Source organism: Oncorhynchus gorbuscha, linkage group LG06 (assembly GCF_021184085.1).
Source record: "Oncorhynchus gorbuscha isolate QuinsamMale2020 ecotype Even-year linkage group LG06, OgorEven_v1.0, whole genome shotgun sequence".
NCBI lineage: Eukaryota > Metazoa > Chordata > Actinopteri > Salmoniformes > Salmonidae > Oncorhynchus > Oncorhynchus gorbuscha.
This window is the reverse complement of record NC_060178.1, coordinates 4,088,915-4,101,483: the sequence shown is the minus strand read 5'-3', so window position 1 is coordinate 4,101,483 and position 12,569 is coordinate 4,088,915. Positions and strand designations below refer to the sequence as shown.

The window sequence follows — 12,569 nt, the reverse complement described above, 5'->3', positions numbered from 1 at the left end:
AGAGAGAGAGAGAGAGAGAGAGAGAGAGAGAGGGAGAGAGAGAGAGAGAGAGAGAGAGAGAGAGGGAGAGGGAGAGAGAGAGAGAGGAGAGAGAGAGAGAGGCAGAGAGAGAGAGAGAGAGAGAGAGAGAGAGAGAGAGAGAGAGAGAGAGAGAGAGAGAGAGAGAGAGAGAGAGAGAGAGAGAGAGAGAGAGAGAGAGAGAGAGAGAGAGAGAGAGAGAGAGAGAGAGAGAGAGAGAGAGGGGAGAGAGAGAGAGAGAGAGAGAGAGAGAGAGAGGCAGAGAGAGAGAGAGGCAGAGAGAGGGAGAGAGAGAGAGAGAGAGAGAGAGAGAGAGAGAGAGAGAGAGAGAGAGAGAGAGAGAGAGAGAGAGAGAGAGAGAGAGAGAGAGAGAGAGAGAGAGAGAGAGAGAGAGAGAGTACCCTACCTTCACAGGAAGAAAAACACCCACTCAACCCACTCGTCTCAATCACTAGACATAAAGGCTACCATATCGTAGCCTGATATCTGCATGCCTACATATCCCAGTCCGGTTCAACACATCACACACAGGCTACCAGCCCTGTAAAACAACCAGGGTTCTTACATCAATGTCCACCAATCAACTGTCACCGTTTAATTTTCAGGTCCCGCCCTAATAACGGAACTAATCGAACCGCTATTATCCTATCATCTGGAACAGAGAATACGACGGGTGACCTAGCCGATGGTGATCAATATGTGGGGGGCGGATTGATTACAGCCCCCCCCAAAAAAAAAAAAAGTCATTTATTGGGGTCATGGTTTTAGGCTGTTGATACGGTGCTGATACACGTGGTAAATGGAGACCTCTCTCCCGGCAGTATTCATTAATCTCCTTGATTTAGACTGCTATGATTTATTTCCACAGCACAGAAAACACAGAAAAAGCAGAGAACACAGAGAACACAGAGAACACAGAGAAGGCAGAGAACACAGAGAAGGCAGAGAACACAGAGAAAGCAGAGAACACAGAGAAGGCAGAGAACACAGAGAACACAGAGAAGGCAGAGAACACAGAGAAGGCTGAGAACACAGAGAAGGCAGAGAACACAGAGAAGGCAGAGAACACAGAGAACACAGAGAAGGCAGAGAACACAGAGAAGGCAGAGAACACAGAGAAGGCAGAGAACACAGAGAACACAGAAAACACAGAAAACACAGAGAAGGATGAGAACACAGAGAACACAGAGAAAGCAGAGAACACAGAGAAGGCAGAGAACACAGAGAAGGCAGAGAACACAGAGAAGGCAGAGAACACAGAGAAGGCAGAGAACACAGAGAACACAGAGAAGGAGAGAGAGAGAACACAGAGAAAGCAGAGAGAGAGAGAACACAGAGAAAGCAGAGAACACAGAGAAAGCAGAGAACACAGAGAAGGCAGAGAACACAGAGAAGGCAGAGAACACAGAGAACACAGAGAAGGCAGAGAACACAGAGAAGGCAGAGAACACAGAGAACACAGAGAACGCAGAGAACACAGAGAAGGCAGAGAACACAGAGAAGGCAGAGAACACAGAGAAGGCAGAGAACACAGAGAAGGCAGAGAACACAGAGAACACAGAGAAGGCAGAGAACACAGAGAAGGCAGAGAACACAGAGAAGGCAGAGAACACAGAGAACACAGAGAACACAGAGAAGGCTGAGAACACAGAGAAGGCTGAGAACACAGATATATTTCCTGAAAATATGTGTCTTTTAGATTCTAACAAAACGTCTGCAATTTTGGCAAATTGATTAATTTGAAATGTTTCATCCTGAAATTAATATTTGTGAGTCGTCAATAAGGTTTAACATTTTACAAATAAACTAAGGTTAAATGATTATGGATAAATAAATGTAATGAATTAGAATAGCATTTAGGAAATCTTGAAGGAAGGGGTCAGCATTTCATGTTCTTATGGCCTTAATCAATAGTGATGCTATAAATATTTACTACTATTAAATTGGTGTATGATAGAGTTATCAGGGTTACATATGTATAAACCTATGATAGAGTTATCAGGGTTACATATGTATAAACCTATGATAGAGTTATCAGGGGTTACAGATGTATAAACCTATGATAGAGTTATCAGGGGTTACAGATGTATAAACCTATGATAGAGTTATCAGGGGTTACAGATGTATAAACCTATGATAGAGTTATCAGGGTTACAGATGTATAAACCTATGATAGAGTTATCAGGTCAGGGGTTACAGATGTATAAACCTATTATAGAGTTATCAGGTCAGGGGTTACAGATGTATAAACCTATGATAGAGTTATCAGGTCAGGGGTTACAGATGTATAAACCTATGATAGAGTTATCAGGGGTTACAGATGTATAAACCTATGATAGAGTTATCAGGTCAGGGGTTACAGATGTATAAACCTATGATAGAGTTATCAGGGGTTACAGATGTATAAACCTATGATAGAGTTATCAGGTCAGGGGTTACAGATGTATAAACCTATGATAGAGTTATCAGGGGTTACAGATGTATAAACCTATGATAGAGTTATCAGGGGTTACAGATGTATAAACCTATGATAGAGTTATCAGGTCAGGGGTTACAGATGTATAAACCTATGATAGAGTTATCAGGGGTTACAGATGTATAAACCTATGATAGAGTTATCAGGGGTTACAGATGTATAAACCTATGATAGAGTTATCAGGTCAGGGGTTACAGATGTATAAACCTATGATAGAGTTATCAGGGGTTACAGATGTATAAACCTATGATAGAGTTATCAGGGGTTACAGATGTATAAACCTATGATAGAGTTATCAGGGGTTACAGATGTATAAACCTATGATAGAGTTATACGTATACTTTTTTAAATAGTATTGACGCATTCTAGAGATTTGATGAAATATTGGATTTGATAAGTAAAAATAAATTACATTTGTGGACAGATTTCAAACATGTGTTTTTTGTGTTTGTCAAATTTAGCAGAGAGAATGAAGAAATGAAATGAGTAATTCAGCAGTTTTGTTTTCATTTGAATAGTAATACAGGACATCAAGGCAGGGCCTTCTGGTTTTACCTGCGCTGCAGACTGCTAATACGGGACAATCAGGGGGTGCTGCGGCACCCACAGAACCCCTACTTTCCGCGGCTGTGGTCTGTGCCAAGTGGGTAGATCCTCTATTCAGGCGACGCGAGGCCTCCCTCTGACAGATGGGACCACCACTAACTGGCAACGGTATGTGTTATTAGCTGCCTGCAGTAAAGAATAGGTCCCATTAGCATGTTTTTTTTTTGTGTCGTTTTAACAGCACGAGAACAGGGACGGTTTGTATAATATTCCTATAGGTCTACTATTTTTCAGGTTTAAAAAAATTTATTATTCGCCTTTTTTTAGTATGTTCTTTAATATATAGTCTACTTATTCGTATATCAACCGCTTAGACGATATATTTTATTAGTAAAAACTGCATCAATGGTGGCATTTCACAGGACTTCAAGATTGTGTCCTCTCCCCCTCAAATGACTGATGTTGGTAATCATTTGAATCATCATTTTATGACTCATTTAAATCTCAATGTATTATTTTACAATGATTGTTTGTTTTTTTATCAAGCATTAAAAAAAATATATATAGTCTTTTTATCATTTAGGTTATATTCAGTCACAGTTCTTCAGTGTCAAATGTTGAATATTTATATTTAAAAGCTTAATTCGTTTCAGCAGAGTCAGGTACAGATTATTATCGACATATTGGACCAAGTTAATATCCAACTTGTTTGTTTTAATATAAAACATAAAGCTTCAAAACGAAAAATAGAAAGATACTTTGTTCTGATTAAAATTTTAAAACGTGCTGGTTCAGTATATATATATATATATATATATATATACTGGAATACCTGTGCTAAACTAAAGCTAAATTTAAAACACCGTCATGAGTTCATCCTGAACCTACAAGATAATGGCTGACAGTGTGGCGTTCACCTTGCTCTCTGAATGATTTAAATCGATGAATAATTACAGTACAAAAATGGGAATTATTGTTGTTGTTGAGGAGGAAAGTAATCACGGTGGTGGAGGTCGATATTGGACCTGGCACCGGGGGGACCGATCGGGTTACACACCACCATCAATATTACAGTGAACTGGGCTGTGATCCGTGCGCGCGCACGCTTTCAACGACAGGGGTGAAACACAGTAACACACATGCGCTAAACTGACCGCTTTGGTGAAGTCAAACAACGATGAAAATATTTAGGCTACAATGGATTATCAATATTTAGAGAGAGGGGAGGGGGGAACATAATTTTATTTACACCTTATTTGGGGTATAGGTCTGATGTGGTTACCCAAATTACCAAAAGGAACATTTTATTTGTATTTTTTAAATCTAATTTGTTTTCCCATTTGAATGTAGAAATCTTTGAAAATGTTTGGGGGAAATGTGTTCTATTTTACTTATAACATGCGTGAAAGGTGACATGATTGATGCGTAATGATTGAACGACCTCTAGAACAGCCGGTCATTGTCAGGACTCATGTCTGGAGGCTGCAGAGCTGAAGGGAGAGAGAGAGAGAGAGAGTCCGTGGGAACTCAACATATGACGAAGGCCTGTACCCCGTATAATCATTTCAACCCTCATTCACTATCATTGTGTCTTCGCTGCCAGTCTGTCTTTACCGCGTGCCACATCACAGTGCGCATATCATCCCAATAACAATGCATTTGATGGATGCGGCAACAGTTCGAGGTCGGTTGTGTTGTGGTCATTTAACACCTTCTGATTGGGTAAAGTATTCAGAAGCATTTCGTGACGACACTATGATTCATTGCTGTTAGAACACCGTGTAGCACGTCAGAGACCGTTGATAATGTTTTTTTTTTTAAATACATGGATAATCTAACCATGTATGGGATCAGTCTTATATTGAACGGGGTTTTTTTTTTTTTTGGGGGGGGGGGGGTGGTCTTTGCATGTCAAAAGGGATACGCAGTCAAAATAACACTATTTGACGCATCAAATAACACTATGCAAAACGTCAAAAAAAATAAGCTCCTTGACCGATCAGGACCTGAAAATGACTGCACTTCAAATAACAATTGAACATGTCCATGAATACCATTCACTGATATGTTTGCTGTGATACTGGTTGTCTCACGCACCTGCCTGCTGCATGAAGCCGACACCCCCCCTAAACTCTGGGAAAAGTGCTGGTCAGAAGGGAGGGGGGGGGGGAGCTAGCCAGCTGATGGATACAAACAATGTTCTCCCCAAATAACATAGCAAAACGACATGATCTGTTTCAGCAGCTAAAATATCCCTAATTTATAAGACATGTTTTGTGTTTGGTTGATGATGGTCCTACCCGGTCCTGTCAAGCTACACTAGCTATGCGTATAAGACAATAAGGTAACAGGGAAAGGAAGCCGGCTATCATGTTCCGTTCGTTATTTAGTAGCTAGTTAGATATTTTTGTTCCATGAACTGAAGGTCGATTTCAATAGGTGAACAACAAGTGGCTGGCTAGATAATAGTCCCATGGGTTCCTAAATTATTGTTAAGAATATTGGAAATAATTGCAGTTCCTGGTCCTTGTTTTCAGGCTAGTTGCATTGGTACTAGATTAGGTACCAAGCTGCCCGAGAAGTTGCTAAAACATATTTGTCATACTGAAAACCAAAGTTGACATTCGGAAGAAAACCCTATCTCCAGTTTCCAAACAGTCATCAACGTTGACAAAAATGCTTGATTATGATTCTGTATTTTTGACTAGCTAGGATGAATCCGGTGTAACAGCTGGTATTCTAGTGGTTAGAGCTTTGGACTAGTGGCCGGCAGGTTGCAAGTTCAAATCCCCGACGTGACACATTGGCCCTCATTGTAAATAAGGATGTTTTCTTAACTGACTTTTTAAATAAAGATAAAATATATATGTGCTGTCTTTCAAGCAGCAGCGGGATCTTAGACTACCTAGCTAACATGTTTTACTTTTAAATCCTGCTAGTTAGGTCCTGATCTTATTTCAAAGACTTACACGTTTTCCCATTCGGTCGAACAGATAAAGGATTATCACCAATATCCCATCGTGGCCGGAGTCGCTTGTTTGCAGACTTGTTGTTTAGTGTTGCGTTTTTTTTAGTTTGACAATGCTACTGATCTTTGTGGTGGCGCTTGGCTTCTGCGCACACAACATTCAAAATATATATATTTTTTTTTAAATGTGACACGTCAAATTAAATGATTATTTGACATACCTGTCCAACATTATTATTTGACGTGTCAAATAGTGAGACGTGTATATTTGTTTAACACCCAAAGACCCAAACGGGGTTCCATAAACTGTAGGCCTACAATGTACAAATTCTATGAATGTGAATAGGCCTGTTTGAGAAAATATATATGAAATGGCAGAGGTCTTGATTATAAACAAATGATTTGTTTTCAATACCAATTATCTTTCCAGTTGCTTCTCTCTTTTGTTTGGTTTATTTATTCATTTTGACAATGATATGCTAATACATACCCTTTAATAATGATAGGCTAATACATACCCTTTAATAATGATATGCTAATACATACCCTTTAATAATGATAGGCTAATACATACCCTTTAATAATGATATGCTAATACATACCCTTTAATAATGATATGCTAATACATACCCTTTAATAGTGATAGGCTAATACATACCCTTTAATAATGATATGCTAATACATACCCTTTAATAATGATAGGCTAATACATACCCTTTAATAATGATATGCTAATACATACCCTTTAATAATGATATGCTAATACATACCCTTTAATAATGATATGCTAATACATACCCTTTAATAATGATATGCTAATACATACCCTTTAATAATGATAGGCTAATACATACCCTTTAATAATGATAGGCTAATACATACCCTTTAATAATGATATGCTAATACATACCCTTTAATAATGATAGGCTAATACATACCCTTTAATAATGATAGGCTAATACATACCCTTTAATAATGATATGCTAATACATACCCTTTAATAATGATAGGCTAATACATACCCTTTAATAGTGATAGGCTAATACATACCCTTTAATAATGATATGCTAATACATACCCTTTAATAATGATATGCTAATACATACCCTTTAATAATGATATGCTAATACATACCCTTTAATAATGATAGGCTAATACATACCCTTTAATAATGATAGGCTAATACATACCCTTTAATAATGATAGGCTAATACATACCCTTTAATAATGATAGGCTAATACATACCCTTTAATAATGATATGCTAATACATACCCTTTAATAATGATAGGCTAATACATACCCTTTAATAATGATAGGCTAATACATACCCTTTAATAATGATAGGCTAATACATACCCTTTAATAGTGATAGGCTAATAATACCCTTTAATAATGATATGCTAATACATACCCTTTAATAATGATAGGCTAATACATACCCTTTAATAATGATAGGCTAATACATACCCTTTAATAATGATAGGCTAATACATACCCTTTAATAATGATAGGCTAATACATACCCTTTAATAGTGATAGGCTAATACATACCCTTTAATAGTGATAGGCTAATACATACCCTTTAATAATGATATGCTAATACATACCCTTTAATAGTGATAGGCTAATACATACCCTTTAATAATGATAGGCTAATACATACCCTTTAATAGTGATAGGCTAATACATACCCTTTAATAGTGATAGGCTAATACATACCCTTTAATAATGATATGCTAATGCATACCCTTTAATAGTGATAGGCTAATACATACCCTTTAATAATGATATGCTAATACATACCCTTTAATAGTGATAGGCTAATACATACCCTTTAATAGTGATAGGCTAATACATACCCTTTAATAGTGATAGGCTAATACATACCCTTTAATAATGATAGGCTAATACATACCCTTTAATAGTGATAGGCTAATACATACCCTTTAATAGTGATAGGCTAATGCATACCCTTTAATAGTGATAGGCTAATACATACCCTTTAATAGTGATAGGCTAATACATACCCTTTAATAATGATAGGCTAATGCATACCCTTTAATAATGATAGGCTAATACATACCCTTTAATAATGATAGGCTAATACATACCCTTTAATAATGATAGGCTAATACATACCCTTTAATAATGATAGGCTAATACATACCCTTTAATAGTGATAGGCTAATACATACCCTTTAATAGTGATAGGCTAATACATACCCTTTAATAATGATATGCTGCACATTTTACCATATTATCTCTATGGCCTTTCCATTTTAACACGGAGACTGCAAGGGAGAAATGCCTGTAATTGATCGCGCCATAAACCGTGTTAAATAATGAATAGGACACAATAGTCCTCGGACATTAGCCTACACATCCACGTTCCCTAGACTGTTGCTTAAATATTACACATCCACGTGAAGAATATCATGCGAAGCAAGATATATACTGAGAGACAATCAATCTTTAAGTGCCACTAACCTTGAAATAAATGATGGAAACCATAAGTCAGTTGCTATCAATGTTTAAATGTTTATGTCTTTGTTCATTATCGCTCTCTCTCTCTCCTTACATTTTGATGGAAAAGGACTCAGGGCCACGTTTAATTGTCCTCAGGCCTATAAGAGCGCTGCTATTTTCCATTGATCCCGAAGGCAAACGGTTAATGTAAAGATGCTGGCACTAAGTGGGAGTGCCTTGCCATTACTTCAGCTGTCACTTGATGGTGTTGAGGGCGTCGCGTGGAATATCGTTGGAGTGGGCTGGCTGCTTGCTCTACCTAGTGGATGCTCTCTTTACACACTGCACACACACGGAACGCACACACAGCCGCGAGAGTCGAGCTCCAGCGAGGGATGCAAGAGCGGTCAGTGGCAGGCGGACATAATTATTATTGGACAAACCTTCCGGTCAAAAATTCGGTGTTGATCTCGTTTTGCTCAAACCATCGGACGAGTGAACGCAGCTTTTTTTTTTACCTAATTACAATATTTGATCACTCTTTTGTTGTAGTTGTTGTTGCTGCTGCTGACACAACGAAGAAGGGTTTGCACCATACAAAAAGGTGAGCTTTGCGATAAGAAAGGATTAGCGTGTCTTGTCTTTTTTCTACCTTGTTGTGCCATTGACAATTACATGATTTCCTAATGCATTCGGGTACATTCACAGCCATACATTTAATTTCATGCAACAAATATTTTGACATAATGTTTAAAAATCTTGAAACATTCCAAATAAAATACAACAATATAGTGGCTTGTCAATTACCAATCATCAATACGCCTATTGATCTACGCGCTCACTGATGGCTTATCGGCTATATATTTGTTTGTAAAAAATTAGAGCGACAATTACAATATATATTTGATGAGGGATTAAAAATGCATCTTGCATGTCGCTTAATCGAGAGAAGAAAAAAAACGGGGGAAAAACGAGTATGTTCTTGGAAACGTCTTAAATGTTCCTCTTTTAGTGGGTCTGTTATCTTACCAACCGATCCAAGACCTATAGAGCTGCTTACAGGCTCAATCCTCCAGGTTAAGCTGCTTGGCATGGCTACATGTGTATTTCCCCTCCGTTCCGTATCCCGTTAGCCTCTTAGCCGGCCCTGTTCAGCCCTTCTCCTCAACTCTCCGCGCGGCTAAGGTCAGCTCTGGGACCGGCTAAATCAGCTTTGGGCCCGGCTGAGTCAGCTCTCATCACGTTAAAGACGGGTTTAGGCGGCAATAGCACTAGATCTGATTTGGAAATAGGCTTTTACAAAATCCTGAGAAACCACCAAGCGTTTCTCGTAAAAGTATTATCTTTTGCGCATACATATAATACATTTGACTATACTTTTTATATTGTGCTTATGGGCTATTTAAACAATACAGGTCTATTTTATTGTTTTTATGATGGCTATTATCATGTCTATGTAATTGTGCGATTTTTATTAGGACTATTTGCTGTCATTATAGGCTAATCAATATATTAGATTTTTTGGAAGCTGGAAAGAGGATACGGATTGTTTTAAAATCATTCTTTTTATTATTATTATTTTTAAAAAATAAATTAAGAATAGTTAGGAACAAATTCTTATTTATCATTACGGCCTAAACCGGGCCAAACCCGGACGACGCTGGACCAATTGTGCGCCGCCCTATGGGACTCCCAATCACGGCCGGATGTGATGCAGCCTGGATTATAAATTAGTTTATAAGTATTATAGGTAAAAACAAAAAAAACTAAAATATATATAAATTAAAACTTTCATTGTCATGATAATAATTGTTCGTTTTTTTCTGCAGGATCCAGCAATGGAGTGTAATCCTCGTCTGCTACCTGCGACACGGGACTCCAGCTCTTCTCCACCGAGCTCCAAACAGGACCTCCCAACATTCAACCCCAACCTGAAACCCAACCAGGTCAGCGAGACCGCCCTGTATGGAATACCCATAGTCTGTCTGGTGCTGGACGGTCAGGAGAGACTGTGCCTGGCGCAGATCTCCAACACTCTGCTGAAGAACTACAGCTATAACGAGATCCACAACCGGCGCGTGGCGCTGGGAATCACCTGCGTGCAATGCACCCCAGTCCAGCTGGAGATTCTGAGGCGTGCGGGCGCCATGCCCATCTCCTCGAGGCGCTGTGGGATGATTACAAAGCGCGAGGCCGAGAGGCTTTGTAAATCATTTCTTGGTGCTCACAACCCTCCAAAATTACCGGAAAACTTCGCGTTTGATGTGTCCCACGAGTGCGCGTGGGGGAGCCGTGGTAACTTTATACCAGCCAGGTACAACAGCTCCCGGGCCAAGTGCATCAAGTGCTCCTTCTGCAATATGTATTTTTCTCCCAATAAATTCATATTCCATTCTCACCGCACACCAGAGTCAAAGTACACCCAGCCAGACGCTGCTAACTTTAACTCCTGGAGGAGACACCTCAAACTGACCGACAAGGGCTCACCTGACGACGTGGCACATGCATGGGAGGACGTGAAGGCCATGTTCAACGGGGGCAGCCGGAAGAGAACGATGCCCGTGCACGGTCACGGGTCTGAGCGTTCCTTTCCATTGAAATCACATCAAGGACCTAGCAATCTCTCCCGGAGAGACTCACCGGAGATCCCCCCTAAAATCCTCCGCTGCGAGGACAACCGGGGAAGCATGGGGAGTATGAGTACCACGCGCAGCTATCCGGTTATCCCGGTGCCCAGTAAGAGCTTCGGTATGCTGCAGAGTGTGAAGATTCCTCCGCCGCTTTACCCACATCCTTACGGGTTCTCGACATTCGGGCTGTTCCAGAAAAAGAATGATAGTGGTGGTGTGATGGAAGGAGAGCAAAACAAAGCCCACCTCTCCGGGGTCTTCTCCTGGCCTAGCACCAAGGACAGCGCCTACCACTCTTTCCCCATGTTCTGGCCTACTGCAGGTGGCCTGACCATGCCCCCCTACCCCCAGCCACAGCCACAGGCCCAGCACAAACCGCACTCGGAGCTCCTGTGCGCCAGACAGAGTGATCTGGACGCATCCGAGCAGAGTGACAGAAGTAGCAACACTCCGAGGGACAGTCTGATGGACAGTGACCAGTGCTCTAGCACACAGTCCACCCGGAATGAGGACGACAAGTTTGGCGATGAGGCGAGGCCAATGGACTGTATAAGGCCAGTTCTATCACGGAAGATTAGCTACGTCTCTGCATTCAGACCCGTCATCAAAGACGCGGAGAGTATAGCCAAACTTTACGGTAACCGGGGGTCGTACAACGGGGCTCGAGCTGGCTACCTGTCACAAGATTTCCTGAGCGAGAGCTCGAGTTACAGGTCCGTGTCCCCCGGAAGCGTGGACAGTGTGGGAGAGACGGACGTGGATGTTGAAACCAATAAATCACAAGAGGATGAGGAGTCACTTCCGCACAACATTGAGGTCAGCAAGAGCCCCCTTGCACCCTTCCTAAACTTGGCACAGGGTGCTTCACTAAACGGCCTGGAATCCAAATCGGAGCCGGAGCAACAGAGAATGAATCTACCTCTACACGTGGTACTACTGTCTTCAGACAGAGAGAGACAGGAGAACAAGACCACGTCTGTTGTTGAAGTGAGTGATTGATATGGACACACACTCCTTTATATTCGATGTCCTACATACCAAGGAACATACGTTTTGTGTGTTTGTTATGAATTCACAGATAGGAATTCAAAAGTAACAATTAGACCACCGTTAATGAATTGACTCATCGGAAAAGGCATTATCCTTTATAATGTCACGTAAAAAATTTGGGCTTATTTTTATCATTTTACGTTCACGTTTGTTTTGTCTGTGTTAAATAGCAGAGAATCACAGGTGGTTTGTTTTGTCTGTGTTAAATAGCAGAGAATCAAAGGTGGTTTGTTTTGTCTGTGTTAAATAGCAGAGAATCAAAGGTGGTTTGTTTTGTCTGTGTTAAATAGCAGAGAATCAAAGGTGGTTTGTTTTGTCTGTGTTAAATAGCAGAGAATCAAAGGACGTTCAAATACACAATTTGCCCCCACCCCAAAAAAAAATGTCAGAGAGCATGAATTGAATGCAATTGA

At 40.2% G+C, this 12,569-nt stretch overlaps 1 protein-coding gene across 1 annotated transcript; it reads left to right on the top strand.

Moving 5' to 3' along the window:
• Nucleotides 1–8,835: 8,835 nt before the first annotated feature.
• Nucleotides 8,836–12,272, top strand: LOC124036971 (SKI family transcriptional corepressor 1 homolog-B-like). Its single transcript, XM_046351582.1, has 2 exons — nt 8,836–9,080; nt 10,306–12,272. The coding sequence occupies exon 2, from the start codon at nt 10,315–10,317 to the stop codon at nt 12,103–12,105; it is 1,791 nt and encodes a 596-aa protein (XP_046207538.1). The 5' UTR covers nt 8,836–9,080; nt 10,306–10,314; the 3' UTR covers nt 12,106–12,272.
• The last annotated feature ends 297 nt before the right edge of the window (nt 12,273–12,569 follow it).